This window comes from Muntiacus reevesi, chromosome 8, assembly GCF_963930625.1.
Source record: "Muntiacus reevesi chromosome 8, mMunRee1.1, whole genome shotgun sequence".
Classification (NCBI taxonomy): domain Eukaryota; kingdom Metazoa; phylum Chordata; class Mammalia; order Artiodactyla; family Cervidae; genus Muntiacus; species Muntiacus reevesi.
The window spans coordinates 71,826,554-71,852,250 of NC_089256.1; the positions used below are offsets into that span (position 1 = coordinate 71,826,554).

General features: G+C 40.4%; 1 protein-coding gene across 1 annotated transcript in view; it reads left to right on the top strand.

The window, feature by feature from the left end:
- NCEH1 (neutral cholesterol ester hydrolase 1) overlaps positions 1–25,697 on the top strand; it is a 70,041-nt gene that overhangs the window by 22,372 nt on the left and 21,972 nt on the right. The window contains exons 2-3 of the mRNA XM_065942917.1: positions 21,775–22,003; positions 24,297–24,366. Of these exons, the coding sequence (XP_065798989.1) occupies positions 21,775–22,003; positions 24,297–24,366 (299 nt within the window). The remainder of the gene's footprint in view (positions 1–21,774; positions 22,004–24,296; positions 24,367–25,697) is intronic.

Sequence of the window (25,697 nt, forward strand, 5' to 3'; positions counted from 1 at the left end):
ATTCCATATGTATGTGTTAGTATGCTGTAATGTTCTTTAACTTCTGGCTTACTTCACTCTATATAATGGGCTCCAGTTTCATCCATCTCATTAGAACTGATTCAAATGAATTCTTTTTAATGGCTGAGTAATATTCCATGGTGTAGATGTACCACAGCTTCCTTATCCATTCATCTGCTGATGGGCATCTAGGTTGCTTCCATGTCCTGGCTATTATAAACAGTGCTGCGATGAACATTGGGGTGCACGTTCTCTTTCAGATCTGGTTTCCTCAGTGTGTATGCCCAGAAGTGGGATTGCTGGGTCATATGGCAGTTCTATTTCCAGTTTTTTAAGAAATCTCCACACTGTTCTCCATAGTGGCTGTACTAGTTTGCATTCCCACCAACAGTGTAAGAGGGTTCCCTTTTCTCCACACCCTCTCCAGCATTTATTGCTTGTAGACTTTTGGATAGCAACCATCCTGACTGGCGTGTAATGGTACCTCATTGTGGTTTTGATTTGCATTTCTCTAATAATGAGTGATGTTGAGCATCTTTTCATGTGTTTGTTAGCCATCTGTATGTCTTCTTTGGAGAAATGTCTGTTTAGTTCTTTGGCCCATTTTTTGATTGGGTCATTTATTTTTCTGGAATTGAGCTTCAGGAGTTGCTTGTATATTTTTGAGATTAATCCTTTGTCTGTTTCTTCATTTGCTATTATTTTCTCCCAATCTGGGGGCTGTCTTTTCACCTTACTTATAGTTTCCTTTGTAGTGCAGAAGCTTTTAAGTTTCATTAGGTCCCATTTGTTTAGTTTTGCTTTTATTTCCAATATTCTGGGAGGTGGGTCATAGAGGATCTTGCTGAGATATATGTCAGACAGTGTTTTGCCTATGTTCTCCTCTAGGAGTTTTATAGCTTCTGGTCTTACATTTAGATCTCTAATCCATTTTGAGTTTATTTTTGTGTATGGTGTTAGAAAGTGTTCTAGTTTCATTCTTTTACAAGTGGTTGACCAGTTTTCCCAGCACCACTTGTTAAAGAGATTGTCTTTTTTCCATTGTATATCCTTGCCTCCTTTGTCAAAGATAAGGTGTCCATAGGTTCGTGGATTTATCTCTGGGCTTTCTATTCTGTTCCATTGATCTATATTTCTGTCTTTGTGCCAGTACCATACTGTCTTGATGACTGTGGCTTTGTAGTAGAGTCTGAAGTCAGGCAGGTTGATTCCTCCAGTTCCATTCTTCTTTCTCAAGATTACTTTGGCTATTTGAGGTTTTTTGTATTTCCATACAAATTGTGAAATTATTTGTTCTAGTTCTGTGAAAAATACCGTTGGTAGCTTGATAGGGATTGCATTGAATCTATAGATTGCTTTGGGTAGTATAATCATTTTGACAATATTGATTCTTCCAATCCATGAACAGGGTATGTTTCTCCATCTGTTTGTGTCCTCTTTGATTTCTTTCATCATTGTTTTATAGTTTTCTATGTATAGGTCTTTTGTTTCTTTAGGTAGATATATTCCTAAGTATTTTATTCTTTTTGTTGCAATGGTGAATGGTATTGTTTCCTTAATTTCTCTTTCTGTTTTTTCATTGTTAGTATATAGGAATGCAAGGGATTTCTGTGTGTTAATTTTATATCCTGCAACTTTACTATATTCATTGATTAGCTCTAGTAATTTTCTGGAAGAGTCTTTAGGGTTTTCTATATAGAGGATCATGTCATCTGCAAACAGCGAGAGTTTCACTTCTTCTTTTCCTATCTGGATTCCTTTTACTTCTTTTTCTGCTCTGATTGCTGTGGCCAAAACTTCCAACACTATGTTGAATAGTAGTTCACCAGCAAGTTTTAGGAGAGACCCAGGTTTACCTAACTTTCACCTAGAGACTAAGGCCCCTATCTCGAGAGTCACTCTCAAATCGCCTCCAGAACATTTTGTTCTGCACTTGTTCCTCTAATTCCCTGTAACCCCTGGGAAGGATCCTTAGGATGGCTTTGCAGGCCCATGTCTCAGTGTTCAGTGTTGCATAACGTCGTATAACAGGAAACCCAGCACAATGCTATGTTGAATGGATGTAGGATAAAAATGAAATAATATGGAACTTTCCTGTTGGTCCAGTGGTTAAGACTCCACAGGCCCAATGCAGAGGGCCTGGGTTAGATATCAGTTCAGTTGTGATTGTAAAACAAAGGGGTTAGACTAGGCAATTCTTCCCAAATCAGTTTTTAAGGAAATTTAATAGATATGAAAAAATGAAGGTGGCACTAGTGGTAATGAATCCGCCTGCCCATGCAGGAGATGCAAGAGATGGGTTCAATCCCTGGATTGGAGAGATGCTTTGGAGTAAGAAATGGCACCCTACTCTGGTATTCTTGCCTGGAGAATTCCATGGACAGAGGATCCTGGCAGGCTATAGTCCATGGGGTTGCAAAAGGTTGGACACGACTGAGCACAGCATGCAACACAGCACAGGAGTGTCATAACAAGCTCACGTTATATTTTAATGAACAGCCTGAGCCTTTCTTAAGTCCACTCATGTTTTTAAATGTTTCAGTTGGGTTTTGTTTTGTTTTGTTTTTTCCTTTGGTTTTCTTTCTCCTCTTCGACCTCTGTCCCTTCTTCTCTGAGTCATCAGACACTTCAGAGTGGAGATCCTGGGCTCATTGTGTTTGTCTTCCTCTTCCTCCTCCCACCTCTTGGTCCCTGAGTCCTCAGCCTCTAAGGTCCAATGCCTGTCCCTCCATTTTGCCTGTGTTCTCGTGGATCTTGACAAGTAAGAGTTTACAGATGTCATTATGCTTGTTGCCAGAGATGGAAATTCTTTCAAATTTAGCTTCTATCTGGTCTTGTTGCTTCTGCAGCTTTTTGAGGGGAACGACTCAGCTTTTCACAGAGTGAGTCAAGCTGTCACTGAAGTCATTTTTAGGCTTTGGTACATTCTCTTCCAGGGCCTGCGGCTCATCTACCAAGTGACCAGCGCACCCTCCTTCTCCATCATGCACTGGGCATCACGGTGCCACCTCCTTCACCATCTGGCTCGGCTCTGAGGGCCCCTTGTTCCCCAAATCTGTGGTGTTAGAGAAGTGGCCAAGGGGAGGGGTGGCTCCTGTGGGGGCCCAGCTGCAGGGAAAGAAACTGGTCCAAGCCCGGGAGGGGCTGGAGGAGTAGAAGAGGGCAAACTTGTGACCGAATCTCCTGCACAAAAGGAGGCAGGGAGATAGAAGTCTCTCCTGTTCAGCAACCTTGAAGCAGCCCTCAGGCCGGCTCCGCATTCATTCATCTCTGCGCACCAGCTTCTCGAATGTGCAAATGTCTTCAAATGGGTTCCTACTCTCAAAGAGTTGATGGGGGAGCAGGATACAAACCAAACCTCACACTGAGAGAGGAGAGGTGCAGAAATGGAGATACATTCAAGTCACATCTTGACACGCAGTGTGAAACACAGAGTGCAAAGAAATCAGTTCTGTGCCAAGGGCGGGAGGGGAGCAGACTTCAGAGAGGAGGTGTCTTGAAGGATAAGGAAGGGTTCAGGGGAAGGGATCATTCAAGCCTGAGGGAGGCCAGTGTGGGCCAGATGTTCCTCTATGGCTTGCCATTTGCAAGCCCTGCCCTTGGCAGCACTGTCCCAGGACTTCCACACATTGCATAGAAAATCAGTCACAACAAAAACTGTCTGATGAGAGATTGTTGCACACTTTGAATATACGTGTGCATGTTAAGACACTTCAGTTATGTCCAACTCTTTGAGACCTTATGGAATGTAGCCCGCCGGGTTCTTCTGTCCATGGGATTCTCCAGGCAAGAATACTGGAGTGGGTTGCCATTTTCTTCTCCAGGGGGTCTTCCCGACCCATGGATCAAACCCACATCTCTGAAGTTCTCCTGCACTGACAGGTGGGTTCTTTACAACTAGCACCACCTGGGAAGCCGTCAAGTACATCGTATAGGCAACTCTAATTGCAGAAGAACTACCTGGAGACATTCCTGGGTCCCACTCCCAGAGGTAGGCCACAAGAATCTGTGCTCAGATGCTGCCAGTCTGGGGAACACCTTTTGTGTAATCTCGGACTAGACCACTTGCCTGATTCTGTAATGAGGATAATAGAGATAAGGGACAAAAGAACTAGTTCTCAATATCCTTCTCTTAAAAACAAGTGTATTTTTAAAAAAATTTTATTAGGGCATAGTTGATTTACAATCTTGTGTTAGTTATAGGTGGAAAGCAAAATGAATCAGTTATATATATACTTTTGTATTATTGTTAAAGCTATTGAAGTATGAGCTGATTAAAATGTAATTTATTCTCAAAGCATTCCAAAGCAGCTGATGGGGAGGACTATCAGCTTTCCAGATGAGAAAAACTTCTTTAAATTATTTTTGTTTACAAAAAAAATGAATTGTCTTTTTGACACGAAAAGTAGAAGGACATACTTTAAAATATAAATTAAATATATTGTAACCTTGCTACCTCTAAGGAGCAAAGTTGCCTTAAGGCATTCTACTGATTATTAAACTTTTTTGTGTATTCCAGCTTTACCCCACTCTATTATAAATAATAGATACCAGTGTATTTATAGTAAATAATGTAAGGGATCTTCTATTAGAATTAGCCATCAAAGAATAAGTTAAAGTTGCTATGTTGTAAAAGAGTTCTCTGCTCTAGACAGACATTCCTTCAAATGCAGTTCACAAAGAACCACATTTCCTTGGGGAAAACATAATTTAAACCAGAGAGAAGTAACACTCCTTTTCAGGGAAATTACAGTGCCATCCAAGATATTAGTAGAACTATAGATCTCTATTAATATCACTGTTGGACTCAAAGATTTAGTTATGTTCATGAACAAGATACGTAAATTAAAAATGCAGTGTGTTAAATGAGACTATATAGCAAACAGAGAATATGTCTTAAAACTTCTACTGTTTTTATATTATAGTTTGAATTTGGATCTTTTTTTTTTTTAAAACAAGTGTATTTTTAAACCAAACAATTTACTAACCTATTGGTGTGCCAAACTCCTTTTGTCTCTTCATTTGGTCTTGATATCTTTTGTTGGGACCAGACTTTCAGTTCCCTAGGATTGAAACAAGGGTGGAGGGTGAAGGCTCAAGCAAGAGAGGAATAGATGTTCTTTAAAAGTATCATAAAGAGAGATTCAAAGTCATATCATAGATATAGACCATTTTCCTTATGATGGGATATGTAACTTGTAAATTCATGTTAGGAAAGACGTACAGTCAGTCCTTAGTTTCTGCTGTTCCTCACGTGGATCAGTTTTCTATGCTTGAAGCTCTGGATGTGGAGGGCCTACTGCACTATGCCACTTTATATAATGGGCTTGAACACCCACAGATTTTGGTATGTGCTGGGGGTGATGGTGCTGGAATTAATCCCCTGTGGGTACTGAGGACCACTGTATAGTTATCTCATCTGTTGTACAGGTATTTTGACTTAGACTTAATAGGTTGTGCATTAACCACATTAGATTGTTGTAGCTATGAATCATGAATAAAAGTTTGTGAGGAGTAAATTGTTTCAATTTCCTGACTCTGTTAAATTGAGAAGCCTCTCCTGGGGTAAAAGTAAAACCTCCATCACTGCGGAACCCAAATTCTTTCACAACAGCCCTGCCTTCTGCTGCCCTTCCTGAGCCTGGCGGTCCAGTCTGTCTCCTAATGCCTCAGGCCAACAAGTGACTGAGTTATATTAACTTGAAACTGCTGGCTGTAGAAATTCCAATTGCAAGTAAAGCTGTTTGTTTTTGCACTGATGCCAGTTTTCTTAGGCACTGTTTACCTAGGCAAACTGGTCCTGCTACCCAGCCCAGCAGATCTGCTGGCAAAGAGAACTTGTAGCTGGTAGGTTGGGATACATTTCATGACCTTCTTGCACTCTCCAGCCTGATTTTAGGCCTTTTTTATTCGTTTAGATGTTCAAAACCTGTGTGATGGAAGAAACTCAGCTTTAAACAGTGGTTTAGTTGTTGATTTTCTTCTGAGCTCTAAGTAATAACATTCAGATGGATAGGGCAGTCACTTGGGCTTTTGGGTTCTAGTACTTTGTCACTTGGAGTTTTATGATCCTGGGCAAGGCATTTAACATCTCTAAGCCTGAAATGAAAAAAAAAGAATATAATATCTACTCTTCCTGTTTCACAAGTTCTTGTGAAATTCAGACCACTGAAAGTTCAAATGATTATAAACTGTTATATTATATAAATAAACTATTATTTTTTTATAATAATAAAAAATTGTTATAAACTATTATATAAAGCAATATACAGAATAATTATTATAAATATTATAATTTATTGTGTATTTTGTATTTTATATAAGAGCTATTAAATTATTATAATCACATTCTCAATATACACAAAGAGATCTTAGCATATAGTTAGCATCTGAACCTGGCTCTTCTGACGTGTAGTAAATATCTATAAGAATCATTTGCCTTTTATCTTTTGGGTTTATATGCCATTTAATAAACAGTTTTTTTTTCAAAGAAATATCAAATTTACTTCTCTGCACTTTACATAAAGCAAAAGATTAACTCAACTCCTGCAGTATCCTGTGTAACACACTTGTGAAGTCAGGCAGAGGGCATGAGTGGGCAAGCTCTGTACTGCATATAGCAGAAGGAAGTTTAGGAGGTTTCGTTTAGAAGTTTAATTCTATTGTGCTGCCTTGAGTCAGCTGCTATTTGGAACACTCACATGAAAACAAATACTACTTGTCCTGGCAATAAGGGAGGCTTTTTGCAGCTTGTGTAACCTCATGAAGGACATTTGTTTATGACCATGGACATGGGACACTGGAAAAAAAATTTGATCTCCAAGTCTCAGATCTTGCCTCAAGTTGCTAAAAGGCTTGAGAAAGAAACGTGCTGGTGAGGAAGGGCTGAGAAAAAAGGGCAGATGGAGGGGCCTCCTCAGCCCATAGGGTTCATGGCTAGAGCTGCTGATCTTGGGAGAGGCACATATCCATCCCAGGCCTCAGTTTTCTTTTGTGTAATATGGGAAACTAAAGGGTCATTCCAGATGTAAAAATCTTCCGGTTTCAGGAAGTAGGTTTGAGACTCAGTTGACTAGTGAGTGACAGTAGAGAATGATGGATGAGGTTTCCAGAGCCAGAGTGGGTTCCAGTCCAGGCCACCACTTCATGCCTATGTGACACTTTTCATGGACCACTCTTGGCCTGAGACTTCACATGAAGAACAGTGATTTGTTGTTGTTGTTGTTTAGTTGCTAAGTCGTGTCTGACTCTTTGTGACTCCATTTGCCTGCCTGCAAATGTCAATATGTATGAGCTATTATCCCCCTCAAATTTAGAGGACTTTTGGAACTAAGCAAGTACTTTGACAATACAGAAACTGTCTTATGTGTGATAGTGAAAAATCAACAAAAAAGTTTAAGGACTAGAAAGAGACCAGCTTCTCCTTTTTATGCTCTCCCAGGTTGAACTGCTGTGAGAGAACAAACTGAAGGCTTTAGGGAGAAGGGGTTACAGTGTCAGATCCCTCTGAGAGTTCTTGCCTTTCTCTCTTCTAGGTTACCTTATCAGTGAGTGGTGGTGAGGTTTTCATCAGGTTTGTTTTGTAGCTTATAAGAGAATCTTAGATGGAGGAATGAACGAATACGAAATTGTAATAGAGCAATTGCATCAGAGAACCCTACTGTTATTAATATATAATTATATTTGTTCTTCACAGGTTGGCTTAATAATTCCCTCCAGTGCTTTGCTAGAACTCTTTTGGTCCATGCATATTCTCAGAGTGTGGCCAGGTTTATATTATAAATGCTGACTAAAGGGAAAAAGGGAGAAAGGACAACAGTAGGAAGGTTCCTTAACCAGATGAAAGTGAAAGTCGCTCAGTCATGTCCAACTCTTTGCGATCCCATAGACTGTACAGTCCATGGAATTCTCTAGGCTAGAATACTGGAGTGGGTAGCCTATGCCGTCTCCAGGGTATCTTCCTGACCCAGGAATCAAACCAGGGCCTCCTGAATTGCAGGTGGATTCTTTACCAACTGAGCTATCGGGGAAGCCCTCCTTAACCAGATGGGGATCTACTAAAGGCCTGAGCGAGAATCCTGCCAATGCTGGGTTTCCAGCAAGAAGGGACAACAAGAGATAATGTGGGTTTACTCCTCATGTGCACTCTTAATACATTTATTTTTTCCTGAGAAACTTGGGCCCAGACAACTTGGGAAGTTTCCCTAGGTGATGTAGCTAAAAAATGATTGAGCCAGGACTTGGCCTTGGGCTCTGTCAAAGTTCTGTGTTCTTGTCTCACTATCATATTTCCTTAAGCCTTTCTGTTCTTGCTCAAGGAATCTCAAGGCAGGATAATGAGAAGTGATTCTTCACAAACTTTTCTTCTGAGGAAACCTTGAGGATGAAGTTTATGTCACTTAACGGGCTCTTCCACCCTAAAGTCCTTCAGTTCAGTTCAGTTCAGTTGCTCAGTCGTGTCCGACTCTTTGCACCCCTATGAATCGCAGCACGCCAGTCCTCCCTATCCATCACAAACTCCCGGAGTTTACTCAAACTCATACCCATCGAGTCGGTAATGCCATCCAGCCATCTCATCCTCTGTCATCCCCTTCTCCTCCTGCCCCCAATCCCTCCCAGCATCAGGGTCTTTTCCAATGAATCAACTCTTCGCATGAGGTGGCCAAAGTATTGGAGTTTCAACTTCAGCATCAGTCCTTCCAATGAACACCCAGGACTGATCTCCTTCAGGATGGACTGGTTGGATCTCCTTGCAGTCCAAAGGACTCTCAAGAGTCTTCTCCAACACCATAGTTCAAAAGCATCAATTCTTCAGTGCTCAGCTTTCTTCACAGTCCAAATCTCACATCCATACATGACCACTGAAAAAACCATAGCCTTGACCAGACGGACCTTTGTTGGCAAAGGAATGTCTCTGCTTTTGAATATGCTATCTAGGTTGGTCATAACTTTCCTTCCAAGGAGTAAGTGTCTTTTAATTTCATGGCTGCAGTCACCGTTTGCAGTGATTTTGGAGCCCCAAAAAATAAAGTCTGACACTGTTTCCACCGTCTCCCCATCTATTTCCCATGAAGTGATGGGACCAGATGCCATGATCTTATTTTTCTGAATATTAAGCTTTAAGCCAACTATTTTACTCTCCTCTTTCACTTTCATCAAGAGGCTTTTTAGTTCCTCTTCACTTTCTGCCATAAGGGTGGTGTCATCTGCATATCTGAGGTTATTGATACTTCTCCCAGCAATCTTGATTCCAGCTTGTGCTTCATCCAGCCCAGCATTTCTCATGAGGTACTCTGCATACAAGTTAAATAAGCAGGGTGACAATATACAGCCTTGACATACTCCTTTTCCTATTTGGAAGCAGTCTGTTGTCCCATGTCCAGTTCTAACTGTTGCTTCCTGACCTGCATACAGGTTTCTCAAGAGGTAGGTCAGGTGGTCTGGCACTTCCATCTCCTTCAGAATTTTCCACAGTTTATTGTGATCCACACAGTCGAAGGCTTTGGCTTAGTCAATAAAGCAGAAATAGATGTTTTTCTGGAACTCTCTTGCTTTTTCAATGATCCAGCAGATATTGGCAACTTGATCTCTGGTTCCTCTGCCTTTTCTAAAATCAGCTTGAAGATCTGGAAGTTCACAGTTCACGTATTGCTGAAGCCTGGCTTGGAGAATTTTGAGCATTACTTTACTAGTGTGTGAGATGAGTGCAATTGTGCGGTAGTTTGAGCATTCTTTGGGATAGCCTTTCTTAGGGATTGGAATGAAAACTGACCTTTTCCAGTCCTCTGGCCACTGCTGAGTTTTCCAAATTTGCTGGCATATTGAGTGCAGCACCTTCACAGCATCATCTTTCCGGATTTGAAATAGGTCAACTGGAATTCCATCACCTCCACTAGCTTTGTTTGTAGTGATGCTTTCTAAGGTCCACTTGACTTCACATTCCAGGATGTCTGGCTCTAGGTGAGTGATCACTCCATTGTGATTATCTGGGTCATGAAGATCTTTTTTGTACAGTTCTTTTGTGTATTCTTGCCACCTCATCTTAATATCTTCTGCTTCTGTTAGGTCCACACCATTTCTGTCCTTTATTAAGCCCATTTTTGCATGAAATGTTCCGTTGGTATCTCTAATTTTCTTGAAGAGATCTCTAATCTTTCCCATTCTGTTGTTTTCCTCTATTTCTTTGCACTGATCGCTGAGGAAGGTTTTCTTATCTCTCCTGGCTATTCTTTGGAACTCTGCATTCAAATGGGAATATCTTTCCTTTTTTCCTTTGCTTTTCACTTCTCTTCATTTCACAGCTATTTGTAAGGCCTCCTCAGACAACCATTTTGCCTTTTTGCATTTCTTTTCCACGGGGATGGTCTTGATCCCTGTCTCCTGTACAATGTCACGAACCTCCATCCATAGATCATCAGGCTCTCTGTCTATCTGATCTAGTCCCTTAAATCTATTTCTCACTTCCACTGTATAGCCATAAGTGATTTGATTTAGGTCATACCTGAATGGTCTAGTGGTTATCCCTACTTTCTTCAGTTTAAGTCTGAATTTAGCAATAAGGAGTTCATGATCTGAGCCACAGTCAGCTCCCGGTCTTGTTTTTGCTGACTGTATAGAGCTTCTTCATCTTTGGCTGCAAAGAATATAATCAATCTGATTTCAGTGTTGTCCAACTGCATATAGCTCTCAGTTTAGGAATGTGAAGCTGGTGATTAGAGCTTTCCAGGTGGTGCTAGTTTAAGGAATCTGCCTGCCAATGCCAGAGACATACAAGACTTGAATTGGATCCTTGGGTTGGGAAGATCCCCTGGAGGAGGGCATGGCAACCCTGTCCAGTGTTCTTGCCTGGAGAATCCCATGGACAGAGGAGCCTGGCAGGCTACAATCCATGGAGTCCCAAAGAGGTGGACACAACTGAAGCAACTTAGCACACTCCCAGCTGGTGATTCAGCCTGGCTTCAAGTTAATGTGAGATTTACTTTGTGAATTACCAGAGCTGACCTAAGGTAGTGAGAGTTCACTCTAGGACAAACTGACATGCTGTGAAGGCCTGATGTAAGCAAATAAAAAGAGATAACATTATAAGCACTTATATACTAAGTTCTATGCCAGATATCTTATGATCACTCCAATTTTACAGGTGAAGAAACTGAAACAAAGAGAATTTTGTGACTTGCCCAGCTAGCAAGTATTAGAGCCAGGATGGAACCTTGACTGACTGACTTTACCATCCACACTCCCAAACACTATGCTATGCTCTGGACGACTGGGGATGAGAAAGGGTCAGGCAGGGGCAATGAAGTGCTCTCTGGGGCTGAGGGTGGGGTAGAAACACTGATTTGGAACTTTTACTGATTTCCATAATATAAATACCCCCACCGCGGCTGCTTTCAAGCTACTGAATGGATGTCAAGTGATTTGTACATTTACACTGGTTTTTGTGACATGGCAAGAGCTGGCTCCAGCAGAAAACGAAAGGGTATTGCCAAAGATAATAGCTAGGTACAGAAAAAAATTAATTTATGCAAGTTATGACTAAAAAGTACAAAGGGTGGTGCAGTAAGAAATGAAGATGGAATGAAGAGAGGGACAAGATTGGAATGTCAAGTTCATTTTTTTTTTTTTTTTTTTTTCCAGTAAGAAACTAGAAGTCAGTGGAAGTTTTTAAGCAGCCAGATGTTGTGATCAGCCTTTTTGGATAAGAACTCTGGTTATAGAGAAAGAAAGTGCTTCTAGAATTCAAGTTAGTTGGTATATAATGGAAACAATGAGCATCTAATCAAGGAAGCAGTGGGAGTCGGGGTGAAGGCTGGGGGTAGAACTAGACTCAGTAAATGCTGGCAGGTGGAATTGACATGAATTGATTCATTGGATATCATATGGGAGAAGGAAGGAGCTGAAGAAAATACCAAGATTTCTAGCTTGGAAGCTAGATTTATGGTCAGATCATTAACAGAGAATTTAATGGAGTAAGTTGTTGAGTCAGGACTGGGGAAAAAAGTATAGGACATATTCATTTTGAAGAGTTTATAGGCTATAATCCTGGAGATGGTTGGAAATGTAGACCCGGAGCTTAAGAAAGATAGACCATGGATAGGAGATGTGCAAGTCATCAGCACATGGATAGAGATCATAGCCATTTAATTTATTAAGCTGCTAGTAAGCACTTCCTATTTTTCAGGCATTTTGGCATGGTAGTGCACTGCCTTGCTCAGGGAAAGCAGGAATTATGTAGATGAATAAAATAAAAAATGTGACCTTGGGGGAAACCATCATTTACAGGGCCAGTGGACAGGAAAGGAAGGAAAAAATCAATAAAATACCCAAAAGAGAAAAAGGAGGAATTTATTAATGTGGCAAGAGACTAGTGAAACACAGAAGGAAGAAAGCTTCAGTAAGAACAAGTTGTTAAATACCTGCAGAAGCCAAATATGTCATTGGTGTGGGCAGTAGGGTCATGATATCATTGGTGAACCTACTGGGTTCTATCCCTGGTTCAGGAAAATCCCCTGAAGGAGGAAATGACAACCCACTCTAGTACTTTTGCCTGGACAATCCCAAAGACAGAGGAGCCTGGCAGGCTATAGTCCCTGGGGTTCCAAAGAGTCAGACACAACTGAACAACTGTGCATGCATGCACCATATGGCCTAGAGCCTCCCAGCAGAGCCCGTCCTTTCCTCAGAATTGGACTGGATTAGAGATCTCCAACACTCAGCAAATAAAAGGATGTTTTTGTCCTTGTAATCTAGGCAGCAGTAGAAAAGAGGACTTCAATATCTTTTCCTTATTGGAGGAGGAGGATGCTGAACATTTGTAAAGCAAAGTAAAGGTGGTGGGCAGAAGGTGCAAGTGTGGAACACGTCCACAACCACAAACATCTTTGTGCGTTTCCCCACCCTTCTCTCCTTGTCTAGCCTACTGATCACTCATTAAACTCTGTTTATGGGGAAACAGTGGAAACAGTGTCAGACTTTATTTTGGGGGGCTCCAAAATCACTGCAGATGGTGACTGCAGCCATGAAATTAAAAGACACTTACTCCTTGGAAGGAAAGTTATGACCAACCTAGATAGCATATTCAAAAGCAGAGACATTCCTTTGCCAACAAAGGTCCGTCTGGTCAAGGCTATGGTTTTTTCAGTGGTCATGTATGGATGTGAGATTTGGACTGTGAAGAAAGCTGAGCACTGAAGAATTGATGCTTTTGAACTGTGGTGTTGGAGAAGACTCTTGAGAATCCCTTGGACTGCAAGGAGATCCAACCAGTCCATCCTGAAGGAGATCAGTCCTGGGTGTTCATTGGAAGGACTGATGCTGAAGTTGAAACTCCAATACTTTGGCCACCTCATGCGAAGAGTTGACTCATTGGAAAAGACCCTGATGCTGGGAGGGATTGGGGGCAGGAGGAGAAGGGGATGACAGAGGATGAGATGGCTGGATGGCATTACCGACTCGATGGGTATGAGTTTGAGTAAACTCCGGGAGTTTGTGATGGACAGGGAGGCCTGACGTACTGCAATTCATGGGGTCACAAAGAGTCGGGGTCACAAAGAGTCGGGGTCACAAAGAGTCGGACACGACTGAGCGGCTGAACTGAACTGAACTGAATCAGCTGATACTGCCTCGAGGCAACCAGATGAGACGGATTCTCTTTTCTCTCAGGCTAGTTATGCATACCTTTGTCCTTTAAGTTATGCATCTCTACTTTTTATGTTTCTGCATCATATCATAAGCTGATAATGGTGCTGTAATTCTTAATATCACTTATCCTGGACTGACACTTTTGCTGCTTGGTGTGAACAACCATGGTCATGGGAATTCTCTGCGGGTTGGAACAGAGGCATGAAATGATCTTGAAATACCCAGGGCTGGCACAATCATCAAATCTCTTAAGGGAGCGGTAGCCAGAGGGCAGAACTGGCAGTGATGAGACTATTGAAATAATTGGATTATGCCTCCACAGTGTGCCCAAAACTTCTCCTGACTAGGAGAAAGAATATTTTCCTCTCTGGTCTATTTCCTTGTCACTGTGTTTTGTTTCTTTGCTAGATCTCTTGAGTCTCAGTTGTTAACAGATATCTCTGAGATCTTCCTCCAGGCCTTGCCTCCTTGAATCTCTGACCCTGTCTTTTATACCTGCCTACCTAGATGTTCCATTGGCTATAAATGGAATAATTTTAAAATGGAATTTTCTTACCTTTCCTGATTGTTCTTCTGTCTGTATTCTGTGTTTCTCATACCCTAAGTGAAGACTTCCAGGATCTTTCAGTCCTCTGCCTGTGTCCTACCAGCCTGCCTTCTGATACCATATCTTACTCTGTGTGCAGTTACCAAGGTGAATCAACTCTGCCTCAGTGATGCCTCTTGAATATATTCCCTCCTCTATATTCTCCTGTGGCAGACCTTCATTTTCGTCCTGTCGACAGTTGCCAAATGCTTACGGCTGTTGTCCTCTAGTCTCTTCTCTCACCGATCTACTGTGTACACATCAGCTGCATCATTATGCCCAAAATATAGTCTCATTAAAAAGAGTGTCCAAAATCTTTGCTGTTTAACCATTAACAACTCAGAGCATTTCATCTGCCACCATCTTTCCAGCTGCACCTTTAGTCCGACTGCTTCATTTTCTACATCAGAAGTTGCAGCTGGTCGTTTAGTCCAGATTTGGCCTGCAGGCAAGTTTTGTTTGGTCTGCAACTTAAGAAAAAATCTATCTGAATCAATGATTTAAAATCAGAGGAAAAAATAAAAAATAAAATCAGGGGATTTCCCTTACAAGCTAAAATCAGAGAAAGTTTAGTTAACTGTGAAAGCTTAAAGACAGATGGAAATTTGCAACAGTCAGTCAAGATTTGAATTCTTAACTGCTTGAGTTTCGAGTCCATCTTTTGCCTATCTCTGTATTGCTGTCACATGTAGCAGAATCTTTACATATACTCTGTGCATGCCTACTCAGTCCTCAGTAGTGTCCAACTCTTTGTGACCTCATGGACTGTAGCCCATCAATCTCCTCTGTCCTTGGAATTTTCCAGGCAAGAATACTGGAGTAGGTTGCCATTATCTACTCCAGGGAAACTTTCTGACCCAGAAAAGCGGACTGGCAAGCAGATTCTTTATCACTGCACCACCTGGGAAGTCCTTATACATACTAGTCAGGGCCTCATTAGTACTTGAATTATTGTTACCTGACTTTTGGTAGTTTCTTGACACAAACATTGAAGTTATTTGTAGAAAAAAAAGTACTGCATTAGTGAGTCACAGGTGATCTGTACAGGGTTCAAAAGTGCAGGTCATGTAATTTGCACACCAATAGAAATAAATAAATATGCATTTTAAAGTATATTCAAACTTTACAATGTTTAAAAATGTGACCAGACTGTGGCTGATTCTTGTTGATGTGTGACAGAAAACCACAAAATTCTGTAAAGCAATTATCCTTCAATCAAAAAATTTTAAAAAAAAATGTGACCAGGACTTCCCTGGTGGTCCAGTGGTTAAGAATCCACCTTCAGTGCAGGGGACATGGGTTCTATCCTTGATGGGGTAACTGAGCTCCCACATACCGTGAGACACTAAACCCATGCCCTACAACTATTGAGCCCATGCGCCACAAGTAGAGAGAAGCCCAGGTGCCCCAGTGAAGAACCCATGTACCACGACTGAAGATCCCCAAGTGCTGCGTCTAAGACCTGAAGCAGTAAAAAATAAATAAATTTTCCTTTAAATGTGACTTTATGGTCATACAGATAAGTTTGTTCTATGAAACTGTTGTCTTATAACAGGCAGGAAAAAGGCAGAATCTGGAGAGGAGAATTAGAAAACTGCTTGACAGGGTGAAATGGCCATCACTGGAAAAGTTGGAGAACCACTTGTGTGGAATACAAACTCTTGAATGTGAGAAATGAAGCAGGTAGTGAGTTATAATAGATGCTCTAAGTATCTAATGTGGTTGATTTGTGTTGAAATTTGATCACACACCGAGTTATTGATGTGTGGGGAGTGTACTAGGACTTTTCCCCACTTCTTCCTCCCACTTTGACATGAGCATACAAATGAACTTTTTAGAGATAACAATTTTACATCTTTTTAACCTGTAATAATTTCAGAACTTGGTAATCATTGTGGTCCTAATAACAAATTATGTAATGGGTTAAAAACAATCATCTCAGTTTCCCTGGAAACATGGGGCTGTCTATCCCTGGGCTCACGTTTCCTCATGCAGGATCTTCCAGATCAGCAATGTGACAATAACAGTAGAAGGCTTAGTATATGCCAGGTACTATTCTAGTACCTGTTTTTACTTTTTTAAGCGTCACAGCAGTCTTTTCAACCAATTAGTATTATTATTTCTGTTTTATATATGAGAAATTGAAGCACAGAGAGGATTAGTAACTTGCCTGAGATCCCACTGCTGGTAGGTGGGGTAGCTGGGATTTTAACCCAGGCATCGCTGTGGAGTCTCTGCTACTGACTTTGGTGTTTGACCTGACTCTTGTTGTTGTTGTTCAGTCTCTAAGTCATGTCTGACTCTTTGCAACCCCATGGACTACAGCATGGCAGGCTTCCCTGTCCTTTACTGTCTCCTGAAGTTTGCTCAAATTCATGTCCATTGAGTGATGCCATCCAACTATTTCACCCTCTGCTGCCCTCTTCTTTTGCCTTCAGTCTTTCCCAGTATCAGGGTCTTTTCCAGTGAGTTGACTTTTTGCATTACATGGCCAAAGTATTGGAGTTTCAGCATCAGTCCTTCCAATGAATATTCAGGGTTGATTTCCTTTAGGATTGACTGGTTGGATTTCCTTGCAGTCCAAGAATCTCAGCAGTCTTCTCCAACACCACAATTCAAAATCATCAGTTTTTCAGCACTCAGCCTTCTTTATGGTCCAGCTTTCACATCCATACTTGACTACTTGAAAAGCCATAGCTTTGCCTATATCGACCTTTGTCAGCAAAGTAATGTCCTTGCTTTTTAATATACTGTCTTGGTTTGTCATAGTTTTTCATCCAAGGAGCAAACATTTTTTAATTTCATGGCTGAAGTCACTGTCAGCAGTGATTTTGAACCCCAAGAAAATAAAACCTAACACTGACATTCCTCTTACATTGAGCCTTCTATTGCCATGCTCTGCATGCCTCCACTTCCCTTGTTTACATTTTCTTCCCATAGGCATTTGTCTAACACTTTGGCATCTTGGTTTCCTATCCTTTTCCTTGCTCTTCACACTTCATCTTCTGTGTGTGTGCACTCAATCATGTCTGACTCTTTGCACCTATGGACTGGGTCCTGCCAGGCTCCTCTCTCCATGGGATTGTCTCAGGCAAGAATGCTTTAGTGGGTTGCGATTTCATTCTCCAGGGGATCTCCCCAACCCAAGGATTAAACCCAAATCTCCTGCATTGGCAGCTGGATTCTTTACCACTGAGCCACCTGGGAAGCCCCTTCATCTTCTATGAAGGCACAGTTCAAAATAAATGCCTTACTGAATTTCATCTCGCTAAGAAGGGGTGCAGGTAATTCCTTCCTTCTCTGGGCTTGGGCAACCCTTTATCTAGGTTTCTCTACTAAACTTGTATTACTTAACTAACTAACATCAGCTATTCATTTACAGTTCTCGGTTCTCTTCTGTTTCTCTAAGCTCCAGAAGATTGTCTTTTTCTCCCCCTTAAGTTTCCCTATCCATTGAATGTATTTTCTTATTCGTATAATGAATGAATTAGCAGAGAACAAGCCCATTCATAAACACAAAAACGAACAGAGTATAATTTAAGCAGAATATAGTTTTTGCTTGACTTCCTTTGATTTTTGCTTGTCCTCTAGCCTTTGGTCATCAGACCCAGGTAGGGAACCTGTGGCCAACATATTTTGCATATCTGATTCTAGTAAGGTGTAATGGGTATCTCCACCTCCTCAGCCAGAATTCCTCTCTAGATTCAGGAATAGTTATGGGGCAAGTTTTAAGACCTCTAGCATTGCCTTAGGGTACTTAAGCTAGCCGAGACTGGGTCAATTCACAACCCATGAAGCATCTTAACACTTGGAATGCTTCTTTGTGCTACTGGAGTTTTCCGGCTACTTCTAAAACGGTTTCAGGAAACAACAACTTGAAAATATCTCTTGGGTAGATCTGAATCTCATTTCATGAACTCAAGAATGCAAGAAGTATAACTTGATCTATATTTCAAGCCTTCATTCTTTCAGTTCAGTTCAGTTCAGTTGCTCAGTCATGTTCATTCTTTAGGTAGAACTTAATTCCAATGAATTTAGGTATTCCACCATCACTGTTTTCTTTCAGGTTTTGGGGTGTTTTATATATTGAGGCATAATACTTTGGATGGTGGGGGAAGGCATCTGGGTACACATCCTCAGCCCACATTCCTGTTCCACCTGGTCCTTGGTGTTTGGTTCCTACAAGTTGCCCTAGGATATCCTTTGTTCTTATTTATGAAAGCCTTTCAGATTTATTAGTGCTGTCTTCTATTCCTGTTGGACCCTTGAGAATGTGTCATGGGCCAAGGATAATGGAGAAGTTGTCTCAGACACATCTGCAAGACATTCATGCAGCCTTGCTATTTTTGTGCCTTTTGGGCACATGGAATTGTTCTGCTGCTCCTGCACCAGGTGGAGCCCAAGAAGCTCTCTGAGGTCATTTGAGGCACCACCTTCTTAGACATATCCTGAAGTCAGTCTTCCCGAGAGTCTTGCCTTTTTCCAGGGTTCTGTCTTGGGCATGAGACACATATCTATTGCTCTCAGATTCCATAGACATATCTGAGGGTTGCTGTGTCCCAAGATTCTTTTTTCGTTGAATCTCAGATATCAATCCTTACATTCCTCATTTCATCTCCAATACTTTTTCCTTCCATCTCCCACCACCTAGCTTGGAGATTCACTTTCTATTCAGGCGACTTCTTATTCATCATGTAATCTTCTAAATCAATGTCTGTTTTTTGTTGTAATTTTCCAAAGGATGTAGGCTTTTGAAAATTAAAAGCAGGAAACCACTCCTGTTTGTTTGCTATTTGTTCTCATATTCCTTCCTTGAGCTAACAACTACAGAAAGGCGTGGCTACTGATTTTATTTGCTGGACAGTTGCCACACGGTATCACATACACAGGTGAATGTCATCCTATCCTGGATAGTTTTCAGAGCAGCTTCCTGGATGCACACTGTTCTCAACAAGCATCTCTAGGGTAATTCTGTGTGTCCTGCAGCCCTCTCACAGTTCCCGGAATCCAGCTTCTATACTGGTTAGTCTCTAAGCTTCTTTTCTCTCTTCCTCAGAAGGAGGAAAATAATAGAACTGTAGCCAGAATGCAACAACCTCTCCTCACACTATAGGCACTCAGGCAGTAATAACTATTATTAATAATAGTAATAATAAATTGGTTAATGACAGATTGCTATTTGATTTTCTCTATTTTCAAATTTTGAAACAAACTCACTCTTATCTGTAGGATGATTATTTTTCATTCTCACATTTATCAATGAATTCCAAATATTAGCACAATTTTAACACCCATCTAGCCTTTCTTACATGCATCTACTTACCTTTTTCTCCTTCACAAACAAACTGTCCCTTGAAATGAGCATTTTTGTCCCTTGTCAATGTTGTAAAACAATGCAGATAGTTGTTCAGAAATCACATTAATGTCAGTAATCATAAGCTAATACAGCAGAAGTGCTTTAGGAAAGGTATGGGCAGATTGAGATAAATCTGGCATGCAATTACATAAGGGGAACCTGGAGTGGATTCTATGTAAAATGAATAATCTACTGTAATCTTACTGTTTTGTAAAGACAGTTCACTTGTTTTACAGCTTTTCTTTAGTTGAAGAAATTCATATAATTTGTTTTAAATATTTAATAAAGTCTTCTTTTAGCAAAAGCAAAAAATGTAGTCCATAAAGTAACTGGTCAAGCCTGTCGTTTCTTTGTTCATATTTTATTATTTCATGCCTATTGAGCTACTTTGGCTGTGAGAAATAGAATTGATCTTATGTGTTTTCTGTTAATTCACAAGGGTTTATTGTGTGAAGTCTAGAAGTTTTAGTGAATACAGAGATTCTCAACTAGGCCCCAGTGCATCTCCATATTCCTCCATTAGACTGATGTGTTACCACAAAACTCAAATGATGATTACCTCTTCCTAATTTGCCAAACACTTTAAACCTTTAATCTTATGATTAGACTCCTCTGTATATGTGTGTGTGTGTGCACAAACACATTTGTTTGTTTCATATCAAGAACAGTAAAAGTTGTTTTAACTTTTTCAATAAATTGGTCGATTGATACATACTGAAATTGAGTTATTTTATTAATACTCATTTACTTTGTGTTGCATATATTGGCAGCCACTAGATAGTAATGAAATTGCTGGAAAAACTGTTCATGGTTAGATAAATTGCTTCTGGTTCTTGCTTTTCATGAACACTGGCTAATTGTTCTGTAATGCAGTCTTTCCAGCTCTTTTCATGGCAGGGTATATGTATACAGTAATAATATTTTATATGAGACAGTGGGGTAAATGGCTCAGGAACTTGGCTGCCCAGAGACAGAGAGGATCAGTGTCATAGCACATCTGTATCCTCTTCAAGGCATAACAGTGTGCTCCATGTGTGTTCTGGGAAGCTGTATTATGGTGGATTGCAGATTACATAGAGCTCTTATTTCTACTAGTGACATTGTCTTCTTGATCTTATGATTGCATTAAATATTTCACTAATCATCAGTGTTCTGTTTCATATTCTACAGAAGCACACTGTTACTCTTCATCTGCTCCCCTTCAAGTTTGAGAGCCACTAGGAGATATAGTATCTGAGTTCATGCTCCTGTGCCAGGAAGGTTTCTAATCACTCTGTGACACTTCTCAGCCTCTCTAGCTTGACTAGTCACTGGCTTCCAGATGGTTTCCAATTTTCTGACTTTGTAACATGGCCTGTAGGTGTTGCAGGGAGGTTAGTTTTATAAGAGTACTCAATAGGAAGAGCTTGTATGAGGAGCAGAAAGAGGGAGTGCACTCTTCAGGGTCTTTGCTCAGTGGTTAGCCTGGGTCTCCTCTCCAACCAGATAACTTCCTGTGAACTCTTAATGCAGAACTCGATGGTCTCAGAGCTTAAAGGGGAAGAGACAACAGGCTGCATGTTCTTTGCACATTTCTGCAAAGTTTCTGGTTATGTCTGAGCTGCTCTGCTTCCAAACTCCAGTGCCACAGCCGACTCTGCTTCTTCTCCCTCACACACTCATTCCTTTCTCCTGCTCTCAAAACAACCACACTTAAATATATAAGCTTAAAAATTTTTTAAAATACTTATCAGTAAATATAAAACTTCCTCTCTTTTATGTGTATTCAAATAAAGTATTCTTCCTTCACTCCTCGTATGTTATTGGAAATGTGATGTGCTAATTTAGGGTGAGGAAAGGGACTAAAAACTGGAATTCACAGTTCCCAGGTTTGAGTTGCAGAACTTCCAGTTAACCAGGAAGATGGGCACATTCAGCTAATTTCTAAGCCTGCTTGATAAAACAAGACTAGTGACACATTTCCCTCTCAGAGATTATCTGAAGATCAAAGAAGATCTCATATAAGAAAATACTCTGGAAGCTCAAGGAATGAAAGATAGATACATTGTGTTATTTTATTGAAAGTGGCCAGTGAGTCCTCAAGGGTAGTGGCAATTGCATGTAAGAATTCAAATGCTGAGGGTTGGTGAGTGTGGCTCAGGTAACGAAAAAGCTGACGCACCCTCTCTCTCATTCCCCCCTCATCCTCCAGAGCAACTTGATACACTACCTGGGCCTCAGCCATCATCTGCTCGCGCTGAACTTCATCATCATTTCTTTTGGCAAGAAAAGCGCATGGTCGTCTGCTCGGGTGAAGGTGACTGACACTGACTTTGACGGTGTGGAAGTCAGAGTGTTTGAAGGCCCTCCAAAGCCAGAAGAGCCTCTGAAACGCAGTGTTGTTTATATCCATGGAGGAGGCTGGGCCTTGGCAAGCGCAAGTATGTCCTCACCTTTAGACTGTTTGGGGTTGTGGCTGGCCCTGGCAGATACATGACTGGGTTGACTTTCTTATTGGGTAAGGAGAAGGGACCACTGGACTTGGTCCCCCTGGCAGTCCCAGTTATCACTCCCATCCCAGCAAAGTTATTCATAGCATCCCCTCCTCCCCACTTTCCATTCTTGAAAGGATCCTGGTTTGGATGATTAATTATATAGCTACCCTGAACCAAGAGTTTTGCCTGTTTGTTTGTTAATTCAGGCAGACTGTTTTGAAAATATTTCCTGTAATCTAAATCATACACTAACTTATTGTGAAGTACTGAAGTTGCTTTCTATACCCAAACAAGGTAAAGTTGGGCCAGAATATGAGGCAGGTATCTATAGCTCTAGACTAACTTGTGTTTTGAAGACATCTTTCTATGAAATAAAACAAGGATTTCTGTGTATACATGTTAACTCATCAACATTTTATCTGCTTATGAAACCAAAGATGAAAATATTAAATGTATGCCCCAGTTAAAAGGAAATGACCTTGAAAAGTTCAAGAACATTCTCTTTATCATTGGCTAACTTTCATGAGCAGAATACACATTAAAAATGGCAGGTAGCCAAGTGGAGCAGCCAGTGAAAAGCATACTAAGGAGGAGAGATAAGGGCCTTACCTCTGCTCATAATTATTATGGAGCTACTTTCTTATCTTCAGCCCAGAGATTATTTTCATCCATTAAGTTTAAAGGCTATGGTGGGACTTCCTTGGTGGTCCAGTAGCTAAGACTCCACACTGCCAATACAGGGCGCCTAGCTTCAAGGAACTAGATCCCACATGCTGCAACTTGCCACAGTTAAAATCCAGTGCAGCCAAATAAATAAATGTTGTTGTTTTTAGTCACTCAGTCATGTCCAACTCTTTGCAGCCCCATGAACTGTGGCCCACCAGGCTTCTGTGTCAGTGGAATTCCAGGCCAGAATACTGGAGTGGGTTGCCATACCCTTCTCCAGGGGATCTTTCCAACCCAGGGAGTAAGCCTGGGTCGCCTCCTTTGCAGGCAGATTCTTTACTGGCTGAGTCACTTAGGAAGCGAAGTAAATAAATAACAGTAAAGTTTTTTTTAAAAAAGGCAAAGGCAACTTGTTCTGGTTTGTCTTTTAAAAAAAAAATGTGGCAAAGGCCAAAAAGTGTAACTTTCTCTAGTAATCTCATTTCATTTAACTCCATATTCATCATTTGTTCTTTTATTCATTGATTTGTTCACATTTCCAACAGATGATTACTGAATATGTAGCTCTGCCCAGGGCCGAGAGGTTTCCTGGAGTATAGGACTTTGGGTACAAAACCTCAAATAGTTGTGTGCAAACCTGGACCTTTGGTTACTCTATTGTGTGCTGGATGATGGGGAAACAAAAATGAGTAAAACAGAGTCTCTGCCCTAGAAAAGATTGCATCTGTAGCCTTGGACACTTGCCAGGAGAGACAGTACACCAGAGGCCAGGATGTGGAAGTGCCAGGAATGGTATGGATTATGAGTCAGCCTAGCCTTTTCCACACAGTTTTGACTCATCAGTCCCACCAGAGAGGAAAGGCTCAGTCTGGAGGAGATATGCAACTGTTTATGTAGTTATTGAACTTCTGGTTCTAATACTGCCTTGGAAAGTGTATAAATAAGGTATTTTTTGGCTTTCTTTTGAGACAATCTAGCACTTAATGTAAGACTATTAATAGATCCAAAGAACAGCTAAGGGATTAAAGTTTTACATATTAAAATATATAAAAACTTTTGGATTCTCTTTCTAAGAAATGCTAAGACTTCCTAAAACTCTATTTGTTATATGTTGGTTTAAACAGAATACCATAGTCTTCAAATTGGTGACTTTTCTGAATCACAGGAAATGAGGGTATTAAAAGAAAATTTTTTGGTTCTAAGGAGGAACTGCTTATTTACTATGATTTTTGGAAAGGCATACCTCTTTGAAGAATTACAAAATCAGAATGAATCTAATGTACTTTATATAGACGATTATGAAAGAAATTTTTAATTAAAAACACATTTGAAGGTAATCTAGTATGGATTTCCTGTTATTTTATAGCAATTGCATTTTATCAGAAACCAGGTTAATTCTTTTGTATTTGTACTTGTAACTCTGTTAATGAGATGTATGTTCATATTTAGTTTTTATTGTTCTTACTATAACTGAAGTCTGAGTCTAAAACAGTCCACAGTTAGCAGAATTTAACAATGGACAGTATCAAATAGACTTCTTTATAGTGAGTGATTGCTCTCTTGTCTCTTTTAGAAATCAGGTATTATGATGAACTGTGTACAGCCATGGCTGAGGAATTGAATGCTGTCATTGTCTCCATTGAGTAAGTAATTAATAATTGTCATACGAGAAAATTTAAGAAAGGATCCTAAGTAACTATCTAGTTACTTTATTTTACAAGTGATAAAATCTAAACTTAAAGTCCAGAGAGGTGCACTGATCTTCCCAAGGTCACAAAAAATGATCTCTGATGTAACGTAAAATTTCTTGAACTAGCTTTATAATGCCTCAAATTATCTATTTTTTACTTTAGTTTTAGAAACTTCTGGAAAAGGAATTTACTGAGATTTTGAGAGAAATATGCAATCAGTTATCTATAGTATATAGTTTGATTACTGCCTTTTATATCTAAAAACCAATAAACACTTTAAGAGAATCTCTTCTACATCCAAGAGTTGGAAAAGGTATTCTCCTGGAGTTAGGTTCTACAACTCAGACCTTGTAAACAGTGATGTGTTCACTATTCTTAGTATAGCCTATTATTATCATTATTAGTATTAATATCAGTGTTTTGAGTTGCTTCTACCAGTTCTGTATTAGCTGTTTTTCTGGGAAACTAAGAAGAATGTGCCCAAAGAAAGACAATGCCAAAGAATGCTCAAACTATTGCACAATTGCACTCATCTCACACTCTAGCAAAGAGTAATGCTGAAAATTCTCCAAGCCAAGCTTCAAAAGTACATGAACCATGAACTTCCAGATGTTCAAGCTGGATTTAGAAAAGGCAGAGGAACCAGAGATCAAATTGCCAACATCCACTGGATCATTGAAAAAGCAGGAGAGTTGCAGAAAAATATCTACTTCTGCTTTATTTACTATGCCAAAGCCTTTGACTGTGTGGATCACAATAAACTGTGGAAAATTCTGAAAGAGATGGGAATACCAGACCATCTGACCTGCCTCCTGAGAAATCTGTATGCAGGTCAGGAAGCAGCAGTTAGAACTGGACATGGAACAATAGATTGGTTCCAAATCGGGAAAGGAATACATCAAGGCTGTATATTGTCACCCTGCTTATTTAACTTATATGCAGAATGCATCATGAGAAATGCTGGACTGAAGCACAAGCTGGAATCAAGATTGCTGGGAGAAATATCAATAACGTCAGATATGCAGATAACACCACCCTTATGGGAGAAAGCAAAGAAGAACTAAAGAGCATCTTGATGAAAGTGGAAAAGGAGAGTGAAAAAGTTGGCTTAAAGCTCAACATTCAGAAAACTAAGATCATGGCATCTGGTCCCATCACTTCATGGCAAATAGATGGGGAAAGAAAGAAAACAGTGACAGACTTTATTTTGGGGGGCTCCAAAATCACTGCAGATGGTGATTGCAGCCATGAAATTAAAAGACACTTGTCCCTTGGAAGAAAAA